General features: G+C 45.4%; 1 protein-coding gene across 16 annotated transcripts in view; it reads left to right on the top strand.

The window, feature by feature from the left end:
• Positions 1–3,889: 3,889 nt before the first annotated feature.
• The window catches only part of tjp1a (tight junction protein 1a), a 77,854-nt gene continuing 55,142 nt past the window's right edge, over positions 3,890–26,601 (top strand). For all 16 annotated transcript variants that reach the window (XM_078085155.1, XM_078085143.1, XM_040196390.2 and 13 more), the window contains exons 1-2: positions 3,890–4,536; positions 13,088–13,295. In XM_078085155.1, the coding sequence (XP_077941281.1) occupies positions 4,445–4,536; positions 13,088–13,295 (300 nt within the window). In that variant the 5' untranslated portion in view covers positions 3,890–4,444. The remainder of the gene's footprint in view (positions 4,537–13,087; positions 13,296–26,601) is intronic.

Here is a 26,601-nt window from a genome sequence, read left to right as displayed (position 1 = left end):
CCCCCGCCGCCCCAATTCCCACGCAAGTGGAGCCTCACCATGAATCACCGTCCGAGCAGCGACAGCAGTCATTTAGCATCGGCATCGGCATCCGGCTCTCCTGGCATCCACTGCCAGTGTCTCCCTCTGTTTGCCTTCTGCTCGACCTCCAACACCTCGCCACCTCCATGCACTACTCTAAGGCCATGGGACTTCATAAAGTCGGTTTCTACCCGTTACTTGGCAACAGGCAAGGGGAGTTTTGAGCTGAATATGGCTGCCATCGACGAGTTCCTATGTTGCTTTGACCTGAGACAGGCTTTTGTGGTGCGGCGGGAGCAGTTTATTTTTTTTTTGTTGAGGCGGGTTTCGTGCAACTCACATGCAATTTTCGCAGAAACAACAGCAGGCACATTCACTTCAACTGCTCTCTCATTTACATATCATATTGGCTGGAGTCATTTGCTTGATGCATCTTCTGCAGCTTCCACGTCTAGCGGTCCACGTGTGCCTTCTTATCACATCACTGCTCTCTGGCAAGTCTCACACGCGTCTCAGGCAGGTTTTTACTGCTCTTCTCTCGGCTGCAGACCTGTCCTTAATTAAACAACTTTTCTTTACATTTTCTTTTATCCTACATACTGTATGAACCAGGGCCAGGTGCAAACAATCTGCTTTAGATAGACCCCACATATGTTACATGTGTGATGTATATTGATCTCTGTTGAATGAATAAGTAAAATAAATATAAACAAGCGTAGCTGCTATGAGCGTTATAGCAGTATTAGAGCATCCCAAATGAGTTTGGAAATGGACCCAGTGCCATCAAGATCTAATTATAGATCCCCATTTACAATCCAAGTTAAAAAAGGATGTCCTCCATGGTGACATTCTGCCGCTGCTCATATTATTTAATTCATTGTCCCGTTTTAGGAACACTTATCGTGTACATGGACTAATGCTGCACCTTCCAAGTTAGTCTAAATGAAAGGCAAGATTGATTAATACCATGCATTTTGCATTTTAGTGAGAAAGGTTCATAGTTCAAATTAATAGATTTTTAACTATTGATTATATTTTCTAAAGTAGCGATTATCCTCTTCATCAATCAAATAACCATAAATGTTATAAATCAATTTCCCCATCATTTTGCTATTTAATATGAAGGCGTATCATGTGTCATGGCAACCCTCAGCCAACCCCAGAGCCAGTGTTGCCATGGCGATGCAGGTCTGGCATTGAGAAATTAAAGCTCTGCAGTGGTGTTGAGTTACACGGAGAGGGAGAGCTGTTGCCCACAGACAGCGTTCAGCGTGATCACAAGTGTGCAAGTAGTAACAGATAACAGGTGGATGACGAGAGTCACAGAGTGACTCATTCCTACAATGACACACTCCTAGTTGTGCGTGTGTTACTCTATGCTCGGTTGATGTCGGCTCACGCCGTGTGCGCTTGTTGATTATTCGTATGCCTCATGCATGACAGGGAGTCCGAGAGATGGAGAGAGAGTGAGACAGGAGAACAGTCCAAGGCTACAGATTTAATCTGGCTGCTGTGGTCATGTGATTAATCGTGGCCAGGGGCCAGGGGATAGTGTAATTTATGGCGAGGGTGGAGTGGGAGGGGATCAACACATTTGGATGGTTGCTGCTCCTGAGGGAAATCTCACTCTCAAACCAATCCACTATTCTTCACCATGTTTCCCACCATATCACAAGTGTGACAGCAAGGGTTTGAGGCATGTCAGCCACTTCTGGGACTACAAAGATGATGAACTAGACTCCTGGTGTAGTTTTATCAAGCAAATGTGATAAGATGGATGGATGGATATGTGAATGCTAAATTGAAAGGCCTTTCCCGCAAATTTGTATGTTTGAAGCCAGAAAATGAAGTGAAGAACATTCTCTACAGCGAGCACATCAACAACAATGGCAGGTTCTTTTGGAGACTCGCAGAAGCAACGTTCACAATGGAGTCACATTTACATTCATTACCAGATGTAAAAGGGAATATTGATAGTCTACTGAGAATCCTCCGTCATTTAATCTCCCCTGTACTTCTGGCTGGAGACCCTCCCCCCCCCCCACACACACACACCCTTCAGTCTCCTTCAGACCTCTGGTGTGCGTCTGTGTGTTTACTTAATCCTCTTTCCAACTCCAGGAACTGTAAACAAACATCAGAGGAGTTGGAGGAGGAAAGTGGAATCGGCTGTGTTGACACTTTTTGGTGGATCTTCTTTTGTTTCCATAACTGCCAAAATCAAGTCGTGCTGATGACAGCAGTTTCATACTGACCTTCACCCCCCCCCCCCTCCCCTCCCCCCAGCAGCCCGCCAGCCAGCCCCATCCGACAGGAGTCACCTGCCTGGACGGACTTGCTGTCCAACTTTCCTGCCGCGGTGTTATTCATTCCCGATGGAGTTTGCGTCTCGGTTTACTTTTCCGGCGCATGGGCCATCTCAAGAGGGCTGTGGTTTATACACGCAGGTCTCCCTTCCGTCATTGTTTATTAGTCCGAAACAAATATGTAAACACTGGGACGTTTAAAGTGTCCTCTCACCCCATGTTGCAGTTTCATTGTCAAAATGTGTGACGCTCTCCAGCTTCACCGGCAACTTGTTTAAAGGTTAATGTTTCTGCCCAAGGGGTTTATAGAGACGGAGTGTGTGAACAGCCCAAATGGTTACATCATCGTTTAATCACTCCACAGTCCTGATGAAAACACAATTTTCCCATTTGACAGAGGACACGCAGACATAAACAAGCCTGCACACGGAGAGCTACTTTAACCTTGATCTTGTGCACATGGACTCCTCTGATGTCCAAGAGGTCCTTGAGGACTCGCATAAAGACTAAGGTTTACTGGGCTATTTAATTTGACACTGAATCAATCAGTAAATTGATTAGCATCTTTGACAGACGCAGACCCTAAAAGGTGAGTAATCAGATCCTCGCATTGCTCCAGGTGGGCTGTAAAAGATGAGAGAGAGTGCAACACAAATGTCCATAGAGATCTTAAAATCATTGCGATAGTGTCACACTATGTCACACACCATCAATGGCAACTGCTGTGCAATTATGCTTGACTCACAACTAAAAAAAGATATTAGGCACACTCGCCTGGAAAGTGGATGAGATCAAGTGGGACAGTTTCCAGAAGGCTTCAAAGAATATACAAGAAGTCACATGAGTAGTGACGTCTTGAAGATCCATTTGTAGCTTACAAATGTGTGTGTATTCATTTTCAGCGGGTTGTGGTTTCTCCGTGTGAATCATGTCGGTTGGGATCCAGGAGAAGCTGGAAAAAAAACAATTCATGATGCAACACATCAATGAAATGGAGTCCACAACAAGTGAATGATCTGTACAGAAAGGTGCATTTTTGTTATTTTATTAATTTAAAAAGTCCCTTTTGTTATGTTACAAATTGCAGTATACTAAACAAAAATATACAGTATAAATTGAAAATATAAAAGGAAATACTTATATGTATAAAAATTGATTGAATTGATTGCAAGCGTACAAAAAAAGGATAAGTGATGCTCATTCTGTGGAACAGGTGTCTCCAGGCGCAGGATTCATTGTCCAATCGTCCACGTTTTCCAAACCCCAACGTGGTATTGACTTGCTGTTGTTCCCCGCTGAGCTTTCCCTCCCGCTCTGCTCCTCTCTGAACCACTGTTGGTTTGTTTGTTTGTTTGTTTTTTTCTCACCCACATTTTTTCTAACAAACCAAACCCAGATGTTTTTTTTCTTCTCGAGGACCAGTCTTGAGAAGAGAAAAGAAGAAGAACATATCATACCTTTGCCTTTCATTTAACAATAGCGAGATATTACTCAGCAGTAGAACCCCCCCCCCTCCTCTCTCTTAAGCCATCACATCACATCGCTGCCTCTCTCCCCTCCTCTCCTCCCCCCTTTTCTCTTCCTCGTTGAACACACGCGCTCGCTGGTTCCTCACCTCAGACGTTTGGGTGCCGCCGTCGCTGCATCACATCTCTCTGCCTCTTGATTCCAGTCTGGTCTCCAGAGACCAGCAGCCCGGCGGGGGGCGGGGGGGGGGGCGGGTGAGGGGTAGGGGGGGGGGGGGGGGAGTGTCCACTAAAGGGGCGAGCCACAACAATGACCCGGTCCTGACTCAAATCGAGTGGATTAGCCAATCTATTCCGAGCTCTAATGAGATTAGAGACATGTGTCGCGGCGCCGTGGTACCTTCCGTTGAGCTCCTCGGGGGACATTTTCCCCGCCGACTGTCCTCCGCGCGCGGGAATGGGCGTTTTTGATCCTGAAGATGCGCCGCGGGTGCCGGGGGACAACAACAGACATTTGAATGCGCGCTCACCTGTGCAGCTTCTGTGGCGCGCGGATTCCTCGAAGTAGAAGCGGTAGAAGTAGTAGTAGTCGTAGTAGTCGTAGTAGTAGTAGTAGTAGTGGTGGCGGCGGTGGTCGCACAGGAGGACAACATGAAGTACCAGAAGTACATCACGGTGATGCAGATGGCCATGGGAGTGACAGCCTCCAACAAAGACTGCCTCCCCACCAAGAGGCAGCTGTGGTGAGTACGCGTCTTTTCTCTCATGTGAAGAACGCATCGCTTTGAAATGAGACCCCCCCCCGTGCGTCTCCTGCAAGTTAAAGCCCGAGCGGCTGACTCCATGTCTCACGCCGGTGGTGTCCTCACTTCTTCTTCGTTTTGTTGCCGTTTTAGTGTGCGCGTGCAGCCGGGCGCGAGGCCGTGTCTATTCGCCGTATCCCTGTGTTGTGTTTTGACCCGGGGGAGTCTCACACGGAGCGGGCGGACCGAGCAGGTGTCCTCAGGACAACACGCGGCGCGCGCGCGGACAGGGTTCCGGTGTGCGCCGCGCGCGCGCGCCGCGTGTTTTTCTTCACGCGGGGCTCACGGCGGTCGTTCATTTGACGCTTTCGAGTGGCGATGTGGGGGATTTGTGCTTCCGCAGCAAGTGGCTGTTTCTGCGAGCTGGTGTTGGTTCAAAAAGAAAAAGGAAAAAGAAATGATTCCTTCTCTCATCTCTTATTCAGGAGCTTCATACCGCCTGAATTGAGATCATCATGTGGAGGAGTGATGCTCAAGTGGTTTACCATCACTGGCTGCTCACGGGTCTCTGTCTCCACATACATGTAAACATCTAGTGTACTTCATATCAAACGCTGTTGTTATTTACGTATAACATTGTCACCCAGCTGGACAGACTGCTGCTCTTGTTCCACTGTAGCTGAACTGTTACCATCAGTTGCCCATCGGCACTGGTTCATTGTAAGGCAGCAGAGGAATATTTCTTATAAATCAACTGTTGATTATTTTAGAGCTAATCAAACAAGGTCAAAATAAAGTCACATCTAAAGTTCTTTTGTACTGTTGGCCAAACAAATCATGGACACGATTGATTGATTTTTCAATTTACGTCAAGCAGCTCGTCGAGACATCGAGAGAAATAACCATCAGATCCATAAAGTAAAGAGTAAAAAAATAAATAAGGTAGAATCACAAAACACCGCACAGTAGTGCTCAGTCAAATTAAAGGCTCTCATTATTCACACTGTGGGCACGTTCATTTCTTCTTCTTCTGTAATCCACGTAGATAACATTAAGCACGAGGGTATTATCTCTCCGGATTGGCATTACTGTCCAGTGAAAAGACAAACACTGGTTTATTGCAACGGCAGCCCGGCGGAATTCAACCCATATGCACAAGCCTCCATCACCTGGCGGAGTCAGAAGTCATCACACGGTGCGAAAGGCTCTCTCCTCCCAGCTCGGGAGCGCTGTTGGATGTGTGGAAAAGGACTCGGCGGCGACTTGGTTTTGACACTTCTCCCTTAAGAGAGGCGCGGCGGTTTGTCTGGGGCCGTCGCATCGCGGTGGGGGAAGGGGCCACGGCCATTAAAATGGGATTACTGTATCGCCTCCGACAGCCACTTTAACGAAGGGGAGCTGAGCCGGCGTGTGCCTGCAGTGTGTGTTTCACGCAGTCGCCCCGTGCATTCGCTCGCATGTCACCTCCGTCTTTATTCGGGGCGAAGCCAGAGCCTGGAATCAGTAGGCTTGCATGCACCCAAGTAACTCGATTTACGACGACTACGCAGACTGAGGTGACGCTCCACAATGTAGCCAGAAGAACCAGGTTCACATGAACTGCTTGATCACTGCTGGAAGCTTCGAGCCAGATGTGTGGCAACCACTGGGCCTATCAGAGCAGGGAAATTATAGATGAGCAATGGAAGGACTTTTTTTTAGCTCTATTTAAATTAGCAGACTCAAAACGTCTAAAGAAATCACATAATATAATAAAATAATAGTGTTATACGACACCTTGTTGAATAGGTGCCCTGGTACATGTGGGCTGTTCTATAAAGCTGTTGAATTGAATTTGGTACAAATGTCAGTTTACACTTAATAGTCTTTCCGGCCATTGATTCTAGAGTCGAGACGAAGGAGACGATGCATTAATAACTGCTCAGAGCGAAGCAGAAAGTGCAGGAGGAAGATGATTTAGGACGTCCTCTGACACACTCAGTTAATGTTTTTATAGCAACAAAAAAGACAAAGGGTGACGGAGTAGTTTAACCAAACAAGGAGACAAGGAGACATCCCTTAATATAGATGAGGGGGAGGTTGCACGCCAAACGGGATAATGATCTCCAAAAAGACTTGAACCCATGATTAAAAACCAACTACCATCAATCTGTCATGTTTAAAGGAGAGTTTAATGCATCCACAGTGAGACGAACACGTCGCTACTTAAGGATGCATCAAAAATGCAACATGTTTGAGTATTCAACATTTTATTTATGGGTATTGATGCATGCCCAACAACGATTAGTGATTTCCATACATAAACTTGACAACCACCTGTGATATATTTCTAAGCTCAATAAAGCTACAATGTGTGAGTGCTTATCCTGACCAGCTGCTTTCAAGATGTAATTATTTGTACAAAGGTTCTTCTGCAGATCATCTGTAGCAGCTTTATCTAACTGGGTTCAGCATTTGCATTGCTTTAACCTTCTTGAGGCAATACTAGTGAAATTCAAATCATTTCCAAAACTTGGTAATCTTATATGATTAGGGAGCTCATTCAGACTGTGGCTTTTTTCATATTGTGCTCTGAATACACTTGTGTAGCAGAGGGTGTTCATTCCCATCTGGCGTAGTCTGTGCACTGACGGATTCACGTGGCGGTTTTCAGGGAGAGGATTTTATTCAAGTTATACTGAAAAGGGAAAATGATGAGTTCTTTGTGTAACTGTATAACTTTGCATTCAGCAATATATCACAAAATAGTTTGCAACTTAGCACAAAGATATTGTTTGTTTGTCCGCAGCTCTATCTGCAAAACTGTGAGACGCACTCTGCCACCGCTGAGAGTCGTGTCACGGTGCGGAAGTCCCTGATTTCCCATCGTACATGCCTACGGCAATGTGCTGTGCAAATGACAAACTAAACTAGTTTAGAGGTGTGAAAGTATACGACTCCATCATTGTTATTATACAAAACACACGGGGGTCCGTAACAAGCACAACACTAATTAGCTTGAGATGTCCCATACATAATAATTAGCCTGATGACGTCTGTTCCAACGGGTCGCCGCTCGTCCTAACGTGGGCGTATCGGCCGGCATTGTGTACCAGATGTCTGCTCGGCTCCCAGTTCCAGTCCACAGTGGCGGCTCTGCCTGGTGTTCTCAGTCCACCTGCTTAATGATGCATAAAGTCAGCGTCCCGCCTTCCCCCAACACGCACACACACACACACACACACACACACACACGCACACGCACACACGCAGCAGCCCTTCTGCCCTCCGGTTTGCCTGTCTGTCCACACGTCCTCCCTCCAAGCTCTTCAGGGGAACACACACATTCAGCCACTCCTGTCCTAACCCCCTCCACTCATCCACTTCAGCTCACGGGGGCCACGATGCGTAATCTCACCAAACTGACAATGCCGCGCATTAGTTACCTCCAGTCCAGGATGGGCCTGTCATGAGAATCAGTAGTTTTTCGGAAAAACATGCAGAAGTATTTTACTCTCAGTATCTCGCTGTCCTGCTCTCCCTGAAGTAAAAAAAATAAAAAGCTGTTTTTGTATCAGTGTCATGAAGTCTGACTTCACGAGGGGCTTTGCACGCATCACCACACTTTCCACAGCTCTTTTCAGAGTATGTGCGAAGGTGCACATGCAAGAGTTTGTGTGTGTTTTTGTATGCAGTGTTTCTGTCCATTAGGAACTCGCATGTTCTTACTTTGGCAGAACGGTTGTAATCTCCTCTCAGATGGTTTATGCCACTAAAGGGAACAGATTACACAGGGTTTATTGACTCGTGGCTCGCCCCCCTCACCCCCACCCGCTCCCTGAGCATCCTGTGGCCGTGTGTCCATGTGTTTGTTGGTGTGAATGTTAGCTTGTGTGTGAGTGTAGATGTTTGGGTGTTTGTGCGAGTATTTTTCACTGCTGGCATTCTACATATGTATTGCTTATTTCCGCCATGTTGTCTTTCTTCATGCATTTTTCGCATGATGAAAATGGAATAGCGATTTGGTCCTTGGTATGAGACTGTAGCATATAGGAGAATACAATAGCTAAAATGTGTGAACTTTGTATTTGACACTTTGAATGCTAGAGAGTCAGATTGTCCAAACGAAATGCATGTGTCATATGCACTCCAGTCCAAATAAAGGAAGTTGTCTACGTTAAAATTTCATTTTTAATAATATTTGCAATAAGCGTGTCATCAACAAAGACATAAGAGAAAACGGTGATGGTTGCAGAGGCCCATCGGAGACCCATCGTCTCAAGTCAGAGTCAAACTGCGAGCAGCCACGACTCCTAGAATGTGTGAGTCACGCCGCCCCGGCCTCTGGTGACTCTGGACCGTCACCGTGGCTCGCAGGGAGCTGACAAGATGGAATCCATCGCTGCCCTGCCACAAATAGCGAAGGACACAGCAGAAGGGATCCGCTTCGGTCCGACAGAGACCTCAATCTATTCATTTTGAATCTTTCCCTCTGCTTGGCAGATTTACATCGCGTTAATATTTCCCAATGTTTTGTTTCTTAAATTAAAAAAGTTGCCACGATTTCAGTCGTACAATCGTCACTGTACGAGCCCCATGTACACATGTTCATGTGTGTTGCAGGATGTGTAAAAACATGCTACTCGCGTCTCGCTGGCCTCCTCCTCTCTGCTGCTCACACGTTGAGCTTTACCGCGCAGTGAAGTGGAGTTAACAGTGGAGCCACCAGCCGTGGACCTGCCCGCCGCCCTGCGCTCCACAGGGGTCAGACAGCCCGCGGACATCAGCGCCGTCCCGCCTTGTTTGATACATGTCTATATGCCTAATCTGCTCTGCCCATCTGTCAGGCCTGTCTGGCCTACTCAGAGTCTTGATCTCGCACACACAGACTTTTCGGCGGCATCCTCGCTGTCCAAGTGGTTGTCAAAGTCTCCAAACTAGTAAGTAAAAGTGTTTTTTTGTGGTTTTCTTTCAGATTTCTCAGACGTTTTCAAGGACGACAACATGTTAGTCATTGGTCAATCATCTTCTGTTAGGGAGGGTCAGTGAGGTTGTCTGGATGAAGTAGGATGTGTCATGCACCTCTTGTCTCCACTTGTCCCCTGAAGTAGGAGGGGGGGGGGACCCGAGGGCCGAATGATGCAAGTTCATCGGCTGCAATCACTTCCAGCTGAACAGTCAGGCATTATGAAGCAGTCAGAACGACCTCTGAGCCATATGCTGACAGTGTCCCTCTGTCCTCTGTCCCTTTGCATCATGGGCTTTCTTGTTCTGTCTTTCGGCCCCTTTTCTTCCCTCTCTGCCTCTCGGCCCCATGCTTTGTCCACCTGTCATTCTTTGTCTCATTGCTTTGACTTTAATTTTTTTTACCTTTACTAAACAGTAAAACAAGCTGCTTGCATACGGGCACCATCCATCCTTCTTCTAAAAGGTTCAAGAGGAGAAATCAGCCGAGATATTTTTGATGCGCTGATGCAACTGTTCAACAAACTGGTAGATATGTGCAAGGTAAATCACAGCACCGAAAGCTATCTTCTCAGTGCTCCATTGTTATCAGAGCTGTTGGAGACGTACGGCCCGCGATGGGATCATGTCTCTGTATGTGTGACTCACGGCTTCGCCGCCGCTAAAGGTGGAGGTGTCACCGTGGCGATGAGACACACCTGCTTTTGTCCCTGTAATTCTCACTGAGCGGAACCAGTTGTTCTGCAGCGTGCTCTCCATCTGAAGACCTGCCATGACATGTTGGCTCTGGGGTAACAGGAGGATGTGCCCTGGTGGCCCCTCCACGTGCACTCCACCCCCCCGTTACACCCGCTGAGCAGGCTCAGGGAATGCTGTCTACGAGCTCAAATAAAGCCGGTCGCTGGCTTAAATATGCATTTGTGCCAAATGTTCAAGATAGCTGGCCATTCTGTCCCTTCAAATCTGTTTAGATGTCATTTTAGGCACTACTGAGTAGAATAGGAAATATGAACATGAAGGTTAGTCCTTCAAAAAACGTACATCGGTTTTGATGTATGTATGATTTTTCTACAGTTGGACTGTAACATTTACACGTTGCTGGGAGGAGATCAGCTGTAAAGCTTTGCTAATGACCTCTTAAATCCAGGGCAGGATCGAGATTCTCTATTTTGGGCTGAAGTCTCATGTAATATTCATAAACTCACTGTAGTCAATGGCTAATGCTCCTTATTATACATCTTTTTGTGCTGCACAGTGTTTGCACTGAAGGGGTCACTTGAGGGGATTCCTGCCTGAGTTTTCTCCACATTTCTCCAGTAAAAAATGAAACTAACTTCAGTCTGCACCGACTGTGTCTAATCCGATAGCCAGCATGGCTCAATAAACTGTATCTTTCCTAAATTCCTGCAGCATAACTGATGATAAATCATTCATAGGCCAGCAGCTCGTGAGCAGTCACACTTCTGGTGCTGTGTATCATTTTAATATTTGTAATTTGAAGTTTGAACTGCTTGTCGACCAAACGTTACATCATCAAAACACAGTGTTTGAGTCTTACTTTTTGTTCATACAGAGCTCAACTTACATCACAGATCTGTGTTGTATAGTATGTGAAAAGAGAGGACAAACAACAGTAAATTACAATAGTGCCATTTGGTCAAGTCGAGTCAACAACAGCACCATGAACTCACTTGTTTACGCTGCGGCTTTGCTTCTCTCGGATTCGATCAGTTCTACTCATTGATTGTGTAAGAGTGATACACATTGTTTAATGCAATGATATCCCCTTTTAATTCTTTGGCGGGAACTTTCATAATAAAAACAAAATCCGTGTAAAAGAAGCTCTGATGTTTATCATCCTTGAGCCAATTCGCCCACGTTTCTTTGTCCTGTTGCTCTTTAATGAAGTTATCTGTTCGAACGGGATTAGGGATTGGGCTTCGGGTTGTGGAGTCGGCCTCCTTTAGTGACACACATATGCTCCATGTCAGCACTCCTCATTCTTAGAAACAGAGTTCAAACCCACAGAGCTGCATAAGCTGCTGCTGGATGTCTGTATGGAATCTCCTTGTAAAAGCAACACCGGGATTATAGTGATTCAGTTGTGTCCTAGCTGTTGGTAAACAAACACGTGTGTGGACACTGTGCACAGGTCACGTAGAGGATAGGGATTGAATGGCACTAATGACTTATTAGGAACCATTAAGTTCTCATGGACTGTAACCGAGAGATGTCAGCACGGCCCGTTGAGAACAACATGAAACTAGAACACTCGGCTGAGTGCAGATCTCAGTGTCTGCAACGACCATGGCGGTATTTTAGGATCGCGTGAGAGGCCAGTGAGGAATAAGAAACAGGGCTTTTTAGCATGCGGACAGAACTCGCCGGCCAAAATATTGTGCGGTTTGCTGGAGCGCAGCGCAAAATTAGCCGTGGAAAAAAAAAAAGAGGCGCACTCTCACCCATTTTCAGACACACAGACACATTATTATTCATATGATAATAAAGGATTTGGGATACTTTAAAAGACGTTGCTGTTACGCCATCAGCTAAAACAAAAACTTGTACCAATTGTGGTGCAAAAGATGCTTTCTCCATTTATAATTTAATGGAGCTATTGTAGTTATTTAATCCAATATTTTGATCTCAGTTAAGATTATTTCTAATTCATAAAATACTGAGAGTTAAGTTGTTAGTTAAAATATTTCCCTCTTAATTTCCTGTTGACTGACTGTTTTTGTTCACCGATGACTTCAGAGAACTGGCTATAAGGAATGTGTTGTAGTTGATGATGCACAATAATCCAGTATGTGTCTAGAGGGTTGCGAATCATATTGTCTTTTGAGGAGTTTGAAATAGACCCGAATAGAATAGAAAGTGACAGGAGCAGTAACATTCCTTACCTTAAAATAGCATCTGTTTCCCTCTCACAATGACACGTTATCTCTATCAATAATCCGTTGCCATGTTGATAGCTGATAAGAAGAAAATGCCAATCTTGGATCTTGCACCTGTAAGGAGTGATGACTAACTGGCAGAATTGCATTGAGGGTTTCTTCTTTTTGTTGCAGTTCACCTTAAGCTACCTTGGAAATCCCCCCCATCCCTTTGCAGCAGTGCATATAAAAAGAGCTTCAGTGTGGCTTAATAACAGAAGACGAGTGGAGGCTTTATACCGCGTCTCCATGTGCAAGCTACCCGCTGACATTCAACCCAATTATTTACACATGCTGGGATGCAACTACAGCCAACAGGAGAGGATGTCCTTTAAAAAGTGAAGACAGCAAGAGGAAAGTTATGTCACTTAGATCCTCCAGGCAATGCTATGCTTTCCCTCAAACACGCTGCCCGGCCTGCCAGCAGTACGGATTGTTCTTTTGATAATACATGATGACTGCGAAGCACGTGGTCTTTGATGGATGTGGTCCAAGCACACCAGCTGTTCCACATCAGGCACATTCAGGGGTGGAGAACCACACATAGACAGCTTTCATTTTAATTCCGACCACATTAACGTTTAACACTGTGTGGCTGAGGCAGTAGACGGCAATGCATTTGTGTGCCGGCACCGTTTCACGTCTTTGTTTCTCCGTGTGCCTTGTTGCAGGGTGACGCCCCAAGATGGAGATACATCCCCTTCAGGTGATCCCGGGTGTTCAGACAGGGCCACAGGTGCTAGCGGTGGTGCTATGGCGATGCCTGCCACCTCCACCCTCTCGTTGCCCGTGAGCCAGGGTAAACCTTCCCTGCGTCGCATCAAAGGCCGCATTCACCGCAGCAAGAGCCTGGACAGCATGGACCTGCTCGACTCCAACGTAAGGCGCATCCATGATCGGACCCTCGCACATGTACACACACGGGAGGAGTTCAGGAGAATTAGCAGTATATTAAGCAATTCAGCTTAAAATAGGACTAATGGTTAATTGATTATCAGAATTGATTTGGTTCTAGTTTGAGTGCTGTATCTTAATGGGAACAAATAGTGTCAAAATACCGCCCTGTTTAAATTTTAAAAGAATAACAAACAGAACTTGCTGCTGGAAAAACATTTTATATATTTCATTGTCCTGCATTAAAGATAAGATGTGATTACATTGACTAAAGCACAGGTATGTATGTCTGAGGTACCCAAACACATAATCTTTAAATGGTTTATTTCAGATTTAACATTTGCACAAGCGACAGCAACTAATACTCACGCCATTACACTCAAACACACACACACACACACACACACACACACACACACACACACACACACGTACACAGTGTGACCTTTGGTTATGTAACATATCTTTGATTTTCAGATGGGCACAGTGTTAACACATTCATACGTCTCTCTCTATGACTGGTTTGTTCTCATGAAAAGTATTAATCTGATAAATGATTGGCGTAAGCTGCTTGGACCTTAAAACCCTCACTAACTCTGGGATTGCCATCGAGCTGAGGACTACGCTTGGCCCTCTTTTGCCACTGGTCAACTCGTGCGTGAGCGACTTGTGCTTGTGTTCGTACCTGTTTGTGTGTGTGTGTGTGTGTGTGTGTGTGTGTGTGTGTGGCTTTTGGGAAAGCAACCAACAGTTTATGATGTAAAAGCACGCCAACCTGCTACTAATGCGTGCTTGGTGAGGCTGGATTTTTTGTGTCATTGGACACAGAAACATAAATCTCTGTCCTGCTGCCGCACTACTGAACGTCTCTTCCCCCACTACCTGTGTGTTGACCCTCGGTAGATGTCTCCTCTGATAGATGTTTCCTCATCTGCCAGCGTCCTTCCTCTCCATGTTGACGGTCTGCAATGTGTGTGTGTGTGTGGGTTTGGGTGTTGGGTATTGTAGTTGGGCTTCATTGGGAGCAGCCTGCTGTTCCCGTGTGAGGAGGCGTTATTCTCCAGCGGCCCGCCTGTCATCAGAGAAGAACCGCGACTCCTTATATTACAGTTCACGCAGGTGAACCTGTTATTGATGTGTAGGCGCGTTCAAGGTAAAGAGAGGAGGTCACGGGGTGGGATTTGACTGCCATGAAGCATATCATCCTCAAACTGAATGATGCAGCGCACACACACACACACACACACCTGTTTGACGCGGTTTGTCGGTTTCATTGACTCCTGGCATTGAGTTTCCTGTCCTGTCTTATTTTAAGACAGAGGCAAAAATATCCCATAGATTTTTAGAACAACCTCTCTGCTGCATAATTGTCGGGCCTAAATCGAACTTTTACTGCCCTTTGCTGACATTATCCCAGTAAGAGCAGAGGCGGGTTGCGCTGCAGCTCTAGAGGCGGATGGCGAATGAAAGTTAGATGCAACTTTGCTGTTATGTCATCAGCTAAAACAAAAACTTGTAGCAATTGTGGAACAAAAGATGCTTTTTCCATTTATAATTAAAAAGAATAGTAGCTATTGTAGTTATTTAATCCAATATTTTGATCTCAGGTAAGATTATTTCTATAAGATTAGCTGTGTTAGTAAAACATATTTAATGATTTGAATTATTAAATGACGTTGTCCTAAATTGACACTGACATATTTTCTGACAAAGTTAAAACAGCTCTTGATTTTTTTTATAAATATAATGACGGTAGTGGGCTTGTTTGCGTTTATTAGTAGCACCGCAAATCTCATGAAATGACACTCACTCACTAATTATCAGGCAGATTCACTAAGCTTTTGAATGTAAAATCAAACTGAGATGACATTCAATCCTCCCTAGTAAGGAATAATGCCGACAGGCTTTGTTAAATATATTTACAGTGATGTGGAGGACAGCAGCCCTGACCAGAGACATTATGTTTATGTTCGGCCGTCCGTAAATTTGTTCCATTCTAGTGGACACGATGTGTCAGGAGCACCTTCAGACCATTTCTTCAAATTTGGCCCAAGGCAGTAAATAAAGGAAAAATGGTCTTTGGGAAATATTAGAAATACTCAGTGTCGTCTCAGCAGACTGGAGTCTGTGTTTAAGTGTCATAGTGGAGAGAAAGTAAACAAACTGATTTTATGTGATGCAGTTTGACGCTGAAGTAGATTTGTGTTCATGTCTGTGGGTTAGAGACAAAGGGGACTTTAACGGGGATCCAAAACTGGTGTTGCTGCTTTATGGAGGGTTTGATAGAATCTATTGGAATAAGTTTATTCCAAGACATTATTCCACTAAATTGTTGCATAACAAGGGGAGCCTCACAAGCCCCCATGAAGCTAATTTTAACATGTTATCCAAATTACATTGTTCGAGTCTGTAACATAATCCCTGTGGCCCCAAACATATTTATTTTCCATAGACTTGAATAGGAAAGGAGATCTGGAAAATCAATTTGATTTAATCATTTTATTCTCGGAAGTCAAACTTTTGCAGTTCCATGTATTGTTAAGCGTGTCCTCGTCTACGACAGAGTATTTAGTTGTCTTCATACATCCATGTGACACGATCATGACCTCAAAATAAACAGATGAAATGACACAGCCAAGCCACAATTTATTCAAAAACAAATCTTATACAGTGTTGTTTTCTCCTTAATACAGCCATTTTTGGTCTATGCAGATAGGCCGAAAGGCATTTTTTACAGAAGGCATTCTGACAAGTTCACTCTTCACTAAAAGAGAAGCAGACGTATAAGTTAACATAATGAAATGCAAATTTCTGTTCAACTGCCTCAGTTTCAGGCTCCCGGTGTCGTGCACGCTGGCTCCCTGTCGTGATTTACTGGGACACTTGAATAGAGCCGTCGTTAGTGAAACAGGCTCATTAACCCCAAACAGACAACAACAACTGTCATCATGGCGTGTGAGATCAACTGTCACCCCCTTGGTTATCTAAGTTGTACAATAAATCACAGCAGTTTCAGAGTGGTTTTATTCAAGATGTAGTTAATAGTTTATGACAAAGGTATGAATAGGATGTGATTACAAACCTCACCACCTCGATAATTCACGTCTGTCGGGCTTCATCAAAAAGCCATGGAAAGTTTCCAACTTTGAATATTCCCAGAATTTTGCAACCGTATGTACTAGCAGTAAATCTCATATACAACATTTTATATCCTATACATTATTCAGCTGAGGTCAAAGATTTTATATGACGGTTGAGCACTTCTGTACGCCTTCTTTTCCCATCAAGAATATCGAAGATGCAGACTATAAAAAGGCCTCGGTATCCATTTCATCTCTCTTCATTCAACAGTATCAGATGCTTTGAGCACGTTTCTCTTGCAATGCTGTCGACCATCACAAGATGTGCACCGGTGTAAATCTGTAGCATGAATAATAGATTGTAATCGTTTTCTTTCTTTTACTTGCAGCTATTTTTGTGTGATGAAAGTAACAATTCCAGAAACGTTGTGAAGAAGAGAATCTGAAGTCTGTGGTTAAACTGGGATATCTCACCTGGGATCACAGCTATAATTTGTTCAATACCCACCGATGGCTCCTCTATTTTTCTTCTAATGCCAAGTATGCTGCCAATGTGTTATATTCCTCTTAAGGGTGAACTGATATTCTTAGTCCTTGTGCTGAAAGTACACACTGTTTTGGTGAGATCAATGAGGCACTGCTCCACCGCTTTGGCTTAAATTTCCAGTTAGTCCAAATAAGGCAAAGGCAATAGACGAAGAGGCTTCAAAGGAGGGTGAGGATTAGTCAATGACCAACATGTATATTCAGGCCTTTGAAATGGAGTCTTGGACTTGATCACCATTCAAGGTTAATATTTCTCATTTGGAAATTTAAGCCAAAGCGGTGGAGCAGTGCCTCATTGATCTCACCACTTTCAGCACAAGGACTAAGATCTGGAAAATCAATTTGATTTAATCATTTTATTCTCGGAAGTCAAACTTTTGCAGCTTGTTAGTGTTCCCAAAAAAAGACAATTATGAGGAATTGACTTAATTGTTTAGGGTTTGGTTAAGCTTCAGTAACTAAAACTCCTCGATTCCTAAAGACTCATTGAAATGAATCATCTGTCCCTGTTTTAATTACCACCAATGATGTCATGTTTTTGGTCCGGTTAGTTTGTCCACTCTGTGGGAGGGAGTAACATGGGCCAAGAAGGAACCCGTTGTATTTTGGAGCAGATTGCTCTCAATGAGTTCCCTCCTTGTAGGTTTTCATTCATCTCTAGTAATCTGCTTACAAATCTTTCATGACTCATCCCTTCTGAAGCGGATACATATTCAGCCAATCAAATGTGATGTAAGGTGACTGGCTACACCCCCCCACCTCCCCTCCCCCCACCCACCAATTACAACCACACGAGCCAAACATCGCAGACGATGGGCGTTCTGAAGCACTCCCTCCGTTTCGTGGTCGTAGATGAGGTGTGATTTATCCATTGCACCCTTGCCCTCCCCTCCCCGAGCCAACCACATAGGAGATGGAGATGTGTGTGGAGGCCAACCGCCCTCATCTCTCCACGCCTATTGACCATATTGATCTTTATTGAGCTTTCCTGTACAATGGTAACACAATGGTCCCTACTTTATTGTTGTGTGTTTACAGATTTATGTTGTGAATAAAATTTGAAAGAACAGATAAAACATTCTTTTTTTCTGGTCTGAGAGTGTACAATCCTTATTACACACGGCGTTGCTTCTCTTGGTTGCTCCAAAATGTTCAAAACCTCCTTCAAATCCGTGCCACTAACTGTTAGCGTTATCACTGATCTCCTGGTATATTTTTACTGAAAGCAAAATCATATTTGTTGACATGCATCTTTTTGTAGATTAGCACGTGGAGTAAACAGACGAGCAGCATATTTTGCCTTTTCTAAGTTGAGTAGCATTTCCTTCGCCAGCCTCCTTCCTGTTCTGAGGCAGACCACTCAGGTCTCTGCTGCGCTGATGGGTGCCGACTAAATATGGCAAACACTCCCAACAGGGCTGACAGAGAGTAGAAAAGAGAGATTACCAGACAGAGTGATGAATGGGAGGGGGAGAGGAGGCTGTATGACAGACGAGAGAATGGTTTTGCCAGCAGCGTGCAGGATGGTCCGATTAGATTCACATATTGTTTCACTCGATAGGCAGGAGACAGAATTGAACATGCAATATTGAAACAGGCCACTGAAAATTGTTTATGGTTATGTGTGTGTGTGTGAGTGTGTGTGTGTGTGTGTGTGTGTGTGTGTGTGTGTGTGTGTGTGTGTGTGTGTGTGTGTGTGTGTGTGCCTGTTCTGTTCTGTGTCTGGGACAGGATGGGGTGTCACGGTAGCAAATTGGCTTATTTCTGAACATTCTGATTTCTTGAATTTTCTAATTAAATGTGTCCACCAGCTTCTTTGGTGGTTTAACAAGGACTCTACATATGTATGTGTATATATTCATAAATGTATGCATATATGTAGGAATAATAAGGAATAATACCTGATAACGAGTTGCAAGGAGGATGGTTCTGGCTTCCTCCTCGTCCATTAATTCCTGATGTACACCTGGATGGGCTTTATCCCACTTAATGCGTTTTTTGACCAACAACAAAAGGTTTTACACGTACGTATTTCATTCCATTCCTCTGGTCATCCAGAAAGTGTGATATTACCTGGAACAATCACTACCATCCTACAAGGTTCTGATGCATTGGAAACATTGTCGACGGGATATTTTTTCTTGTCAGCTCAGCTCACAGAACTCTTTGGCTCAGCTGCGAGCCAGAAAGTTAAGTGAATAACACTTCGTACAAGCAGTAAATATATTACAACAGCATGTTTAACCACAAGACAAGCTAGACATTCTGCCATGAGAGGTCGAGTGTTCTACGTACTGTATAAAGTCAAGTTGCATGGTGGGAAAGTGAGTATTAATGTGGTCGTGTCAGTGTGGGGCACATAAGAGGCTGAAGCTCTGTCAGCAGTCAGGTGTCTGCAGGATGAACGCGCTTAAACACACAAACACACATCACACACGTTGAAGATACGGTATAGATATAACTTCTGTCGATATACGATGTGATAAAAATATGTGCTCTGTCTTCACTCTCCCGCAGGGGGAACACTGGTAAATGTATTATTGAGGGTGATATGCACATAAAAAGAACATAAAGAGAAGGACGTGTGCTATGTGAAATGTATGCACGTTTTTAGTGTAGATTTAATACTTATGTCCGTTGCGGTGCTGAAAAGGATGAAAAAATTAGAGCAAGTAACAATGATGTGTGTGTGTGTGTGTGTGTGTGTGTGTGTGTGTGACTGTGCCTGTTAGTCATTGGGGTGTTTCATATCTACTATCTATTAAGTTATAATGGAGTTGATTGTCTTTGCATGATAAATCATAACAATAATACATTTTAGTGAATTACTGCGGGGGTTTATGTACATCATGTATGGCACGCAATGTTAAAATGAAAAATGAAAGAAGAACTAGAAGGGCGGCTCCAAGGTTATTTCTATAAGGTAAAAAATACTGCATGTATCCAACCCACTCCAAAACGTGTTTGGGTTCATCTTCAGCCCATCCTCAAACCGCCCACTAAATTTGATGAGAATAGGGCCGCTCGTGTAATGTATAACTCTTTGGTGTAGTAGGTAATCCTAATAATAACACCAAGCAGAGAAAATCCACTCTAGCTTTACTAAAAACTCTGTGATTTGAGTTCACAAGCTGTTAGTTTCATGTTTTCAGTGAAATAGTACTTTCACATTCATATTTTATACCACTTAATAATTCAGAGGGAATACTTTTTACTTTGCCACGTTTATTTAATAACTACTACTGTTACTATTTCACTTTCTTTCAAAACATACCGTGTGATCGGTTTATACAATATATGCTGTTGTTATATCCCAACAGTACATACTGTTTAGTAAAGCAGTTAAAGCTTCACTGACTAAAATGTCTTTGTATTTCTTCCACTAGCGTCGTCTACCATAATAAAAATGATCATAATAGTAAAAGCTCTGAATACAAAAATCCTAATTCACAGAGTGGCATGAAGTAGAGGAACAGCCCCAAGGCCGTGGCTCACGATCCCGGCTACACTGTGTACTCTTCCCTTTTATTCCAGCCTATAGTGATTGATTACTTCTCCGGGGGTCACGCCCGCCACACAGAACGGCAGATGAAGCCACTCATTAATTGCATTCACCATAAACCAGCAGGAAATCCATAGGCTGTAACTCCCAGGTTCCCTATAGCTTTGGTTTTGAGTGCTGTGATTCATTCGCTCTTTAAAGACACGCAGCCCTCACACGTCAGCTCAGCTCATCCCCGATGGCAGCCAGGAAGGGCACTGGAGATCATTGTTGGCTCTATAGATGAAGCAGTGATCTATGACATCCACATGCAAGTGAGGAAGCCTTATTTCACACAGGGTCATATGGAACAGTTCACATGACATTAAATGAAATGACTCAGTCCCTCTCGGTTTGTAGGGTCTGTGCGTGTGTGTGTGTGTGTGTGAGAGATGAATACTTTGCAGGAAGTGTGTCTTCATATTAGCATGTCCCGCGGTCTGATGTCCTCTGTGCGTATTGATTGGTGGCATCAGGGAGTCTGCAGGTCAGCGTTTCTCGGAATGGGGACAGAAGAAGAGGAGGAATTACTGGAGGGCACGAGCAGGAAGGAAGAGAAACAACCCAACGAGGGGAGACCAAGGGACAGGAAATGGAAAGAGAGAAGAAAGGTAAACTAATTGAAGGAAAGTAGGAGTATTGGTGCCCAGCCCACCCATCTGCTGCCCTACAGCATCGATTTAATGTGCAACAGCTGCTTAAAGATGACCTATACTTCCCGCCCTCATGCTCTTTGTTTACGTGTTTGTTCATTGATGCTTGTTTTTGCTTAACGCCACCTTGGTAGCTGTCAATATAGAATAAATAACATTAAGCAGCGCGCTTGCCCCGTCGGAGCAGTGGAATTCATTTTATTGATCAAATCAGACCAGCTGAGCTGATAGTAACACGTTTATCGTGATATACAGTACAAATTGAATGCATCAGTTCAATATTCATGTTGCTGGAGCCAGATACGCTGTGGTTTATTCATAGCACGCAATTCCCCTATTAGACATTTCGTTGACATGTTCAACTCTGACTGGCAGCGTCTCCTCAGTGACTTACAGTAGCTGTCTTGATGTCATCTTGATTTTGCTTTCACATCAATCCCTGCTTTGGTCACAGCTCCATTTCTGGCGCATTTCTCAGTGCTGAAATGTCTTTAAAAAGCGAATCCGACACCTCGTAGTGTGGAGTGTTTTGTATTTATATGCATGCCCAACCTTGATGTTTCAGGTGTGAACATTACAGTCGTTGGCTCGTGTTGCTCATGTTGTGAGAGTTAATTCATGACTTCAGCGTTGCGATACAACGTGGCGCCTGCAGCCTCGTCTAACGAGATGGGATAGGATGGATCCTCAACGGCTCAGAATTGAGGTCTTCTCCTCTGTTTCCATGGCAACATAATTACTTTGCCCGGGTATTGAGATGTTAGGCTGAAATAGGTTAAAGTGCTGTGAATCGCCCGTTTTATGTTGAGACAGCAGCGCGCAAAAGAAACGGTTGTAGGTTGCAGTGTGTGTGGTTATGCCCAAAGTTTATTTTTATTTTAGTCTTGGTGATAGCTCACGAGGAGGGTTTATTTGCTTTGCTTCCATTAATGCTTATATTAGATATTTCCATCTATTTTTAGCCACTTTGTTATTGTCCTACTTTCATATCAACAGAGCGAATGGGTGTGAAAGACGTACGTATAGTGTCAGCATTAAGTTTATTTAAAAAGCAACACATTCACAATATGAACACAAATGTACTTGATCCCCACTGCATCACAGAATCAATGAAGGAGACATAAGACAATTATATTGAAGGATGCATAGAGGCAAAGACATAAGACAATTATATTTGCATTGATTGATTAAACTCTATACGTGCACACAGAGAATGATATATTTTAGGTTTTCTTAGCCTTCTCCACTGTTTTCTGCCACACACTTTAAAGTGCAGTGAGTGTTTTTAATATCTCCAATATTCTTCTCATTACTCCTCTCCATCTAATGAAGCATTAGTTGCCGTATTACTAACAAAACTCTTTGTCTTCAGCAGCTCATAAAGCAGCATCTCGGAGCCAAACGTTCGTTGAGGAAATCTTGGCAGTCATCTTAGGCGCATAAATCTACTACGAACAAATTTCAAACTGAATATATTGTCCACTCATTTGACGTCATATCGGTTTAAGTGCAGACTAAAGTGTCCCACCCGTCCTTGTACTTTATTTTACCGCCTGTGTACTTACCCTCGTTCAACAATCCCTTTCTCCTCGGTGCTGCAGGTGAATAGGTATCTCTCTCTCTCTCTCTCTCTCTCTCTCTCTCTCTGACCTTTCCCTCTGTGCATGCACCTGCAGGGGCTCCCATTTCAGGTTTGACTTTTATTTTCCCTCTCAACCAAATTGACCACCCGAAATGTGAAACGTGGTAAAGTGAAACGCCCCCGGGGAAGCCGCGATGCCAACCTGCAATCTGGCTTTGTGGCGTCCGTCCGCGGAGAGGAGTAAAGGGGGATAAAAACCAAACTGAAAACCCAAGAGGAAATGGGTTAATCGGAGCAGACGGGTGCACGGAGATATGTGTGTTTCGTTCTTTCTGTCTGTCACTGCAATGTGTGCGTCTGTGTCCGTCTTTGTGGGTGCGTGCCTCTGGAGGCCGACTTGCCCGGGGACAGGGGGGGCTCTCAAAATGGATTTGTCATGAAGCCAGGGGCAATGCTGCGCACCATTAGGATCAAGGTTGCTATTTCAGGATGCTACCTGCTGAGGGATGTACTCTGCTCCCAGTTTTGATGGCCCCTCCGCCCAAGTCCATTAAGCAAGGCAGAGATGTCCTGTTTCGCTGCTGAGCACCTGGGATGGGACACATTTTCAAGAAACTGACCATTTCTTTTTGTCCAGATATTCATGATTGCGACATCAATAAACACACATATCGTCGTGTTTAAGAAGTCATTTCTTAAACTTCATCAGTGATCTCCAAAGAGTCTCATCACGACACTGATGTGTTCACGGTACAATAAGACCCCAAAAACTAAACTTTGTCTGTATTATAGATGGAGAAATAAAAACATCACGCAAAGTGATGAAAAAAAAGTGTGTGTGTAGTATGTTTGTGTGTGTGTAACTGTGTGTGTGTGTGTGTATGATAGAGAAAGACAGACAGACAGAAAGAGAAGGAGAACGTGAGATAAATGTGTCAGCATTCTCTACCGGTTGACCTCCACAGCACAGAGACACAGAGTGACCTCTGGTGCCACCGGGGTCAAAGGGCTCCTCTAGCTCTAAATCTGCTGCAGATGTATTTGTGTTGAAGTCAGGCATGGACTTGTTAAAATCATTGGTTTAGATTATTATTCAAGATGTATGCATTCATCATAAACACTTGCATTTGTTTTACTAGATGAAGATGTGCTGCCTCCAGAGTGAGTGATTATGGAGAAATATTGTTTACTTGAAACCCAAACAAATTCCCCCTCCCTTCCTTTTAATACCTGCACATCTATGGCCTTTCCCCTGGCTTGTGCACGAGCAGTGTGACTCGTCCCGTGTATTCCCCGTCTTACAGATGCAGGACTGTGGATCAATGCCAGATCTTTTTTTCATGTGCACACAGAACTTTAGTGCATTTTAGTATCTGTGAGCTCTATTTTTTGTTATTTTGTTTTTGTTTTTACCATATATATATTGTGGCGAGCTTGGCTAGATGAACGAGACAGGAGACTGGTATTAATTTGCTGCCCTTCCTGTGTTTCATACACCGCACGACCCCAGGAAATAGACACTTTATTAAGGCGTCGAACTAAGAACTTCACCCACAGCCATACCAAGTTGGGTCATGGTGCCCACACTCCTACACATTAAACTGTAACAAAACATCAAACATTTAATTAAAACATTAAACAGTAACATTTGAGCACAACATAACAGACCCTAGAAAACACACATAATCTTAAACACCAGAACATCAACATAACAGAAATGCATCTAAGGATTGTCCCATCATGCAATGCGCCCACCAGCGCCGCCCAACTCGATCCGCCGCTCCGATCGCTACATAGCCCCCACCTGAGGGGTCAGTTGTCCTCAACGACCCCATCACCTAGCACAAAGTCTCTCCAACGTCCCGGTAGACGCCGTTGGCGTACAGGCCGTCGTCGGCTTGCAGAAGGCACATTTGGGGAACCACTTGTACCAGCACATGGTCTGCAAACGTCACTGTCCTCTCCAACCGTGGGCGGAGCTAGGGGGCGGTACGGTGAAAGTCTGTCCCGGTGTAACACCACTGTGCGTCCCCGGCCAGGCATGCGCACCCGGTACACCACCTCCGACAGGCGTTCCAAAATCTCGCCGGGCCCTTGCCAGTGGCTGCAAAGCTTGGGGGAGACGCCCTTCTTCCGGACTGGACAATACACCCAGATCCGGTCCCCGGGTATGAGTGCTTGCCCCCGGCCCCTGGTGTCATAGGCTCGTTTCTGCCGCACTCCGGAGCTGGCCTGGGCCTGGCGAGTATAGTCATGGACCACCTGCAGGCGATCCCTCAATCGACGACAGTAGTCCATCGCTGTCCCTCCGCTGATCTCGGGCTCGGGGGGAGCCCCAAACACCAAGTCGATTGGGGTCCGTAGTTCTCGCCCAAACATGAGGGCAGCAGGTGTGCATCGGCTGGACTCCTGGACAGCTGTCCGGTAGGACCACAGGACCAATGGTAGGTGGCGGTCCCAGTCACGCTGGTGTTGGCTGGTGAGGATAGCAAGTTGGGTGGCTAGCGTGCGGTTGAACCGTTCCACCAAGCCATCACTCTGGGGGTGCAGGGGTGTCGTCCTGGTCTTGCTCACCCCGAGCCGACGACAAACCTCGCTGAAGACCTGGGACTCAAAGTTTCGCCCTTGGTCGCTGTGCAGCTCAGCGGGGGCCCCGAAGCGGGCAAACATCTCCTCCACCAGTCTCTCTGCAGTCGTGATGGCGCTCTGATCCGGCACAGCATAAGCCTCGGGCCACTTAGTGAAATAGTCCATGGCCACGAGGACATAACGGTTGCCAGAATCCGTGACCGGAAAGGGCCCAAGAATGTCCACTCCTACTCGCTCCATCGGAGCCCCCACCAGGTACTGCTGCAATGGGGCATGAGAGCGCTGGGTTGGCCCCTTCTGGGCAGTGCAAAGGTCGCAGCAATGCACATACAGCTCAACGTCCCGTCGACAGCTAGGCCAGTAGAACCGTTCTCTGAGGCGGTAGAGAGTCTTGGTATTCCCATAGTGCCCCGCCCCCACCGAGCCGTGGGCAAGCTTCAGGACTTGGGGGCGGAGTGTGCGAGGCACCAGCAATTGTACAAGGTCGCGTCCTCTTTCGGGAGCCCTCCACCTCCGGTACACCACCCCGTCATGGAACTCGAAGTTACCCCACTGCGAGTGGTAGGCCTTTACCTCGGGCCCCAGTGCTGATACCACAGCCCACTCGGGGCGCTGCCCTGCTTCCAGCCAACTTCTAACTAACGCCAGAGTCCCGTCCTCTTTCTGCTGCTGCTCCAACTGCAGGCTTGTCAGTGGGAACAGGTCTGCTTCGTTGTCAACCGCCTGCACCATCGTCACTGCTGGCATTGATTGGTCCTGTTCCTCCTGTCGCTGACAGTAACGGCACTCGACAGCCTCGCAGGGGCGTCTGGAGAGTGCATCGGCATTGCCATGATGTCGCCCTGCCCGATGCTGAATTTCAAAATCATGCTCTTGTAGGGCCTCCAGCCATCGAGCAACCTGCCCTTCCGGATTTTTGAAATTCAGGAGCCAAGTGAGCGAGGCATGATCAGTGCGGATCAGGAAGTGGCTGCCGTGCAGGTATGGCCGGAAGTGCTGTAGCGCCCGGACCACCGCTAGCAGCTCACGTCGTGTCACACAGTAGTTCCTCTCCGCCCGGCTCAAGGATCGACTGAAGTATGCCACTGCACGTTCCCCCTCGTCCCCGTGTTGGGAAAGGACAGCCCCGATCCCCACATTGCTGGCGTCAGTGTCCACAATAAAGGGCCGGCGGGCATCAGGGTAGGCAAGGATCGGGGCTTTGGTTAGCGATACCTTGAGTTGGTTGAAAGCTACGGTGCAGGTGTCATCCCAGAGGAATGGCTGGCCCAGGTTAGTCAGACGATGGAGGGGACTGGCA

The sequence above is a fragment of the Gasterosteus aculeatus genome, chromosome 12 (genome assembly GCF_964276395.1).
Source record: "Gasterosteus aculeatus chromosome 12, fGasAcu3.hap1.1, whole genome shotgun sequence".
NCBI classification, from domain to species: domain Eukaryota; kingdom Metazoa; phylum Chordata; class Actinopteri; order Perciformes; family Gasterosteidae; genus Gasterosteus; species Gasterosteus aculeatus.
This window is presented reverse-complemented; position numbering and strand designations above follow the sequence as displayed.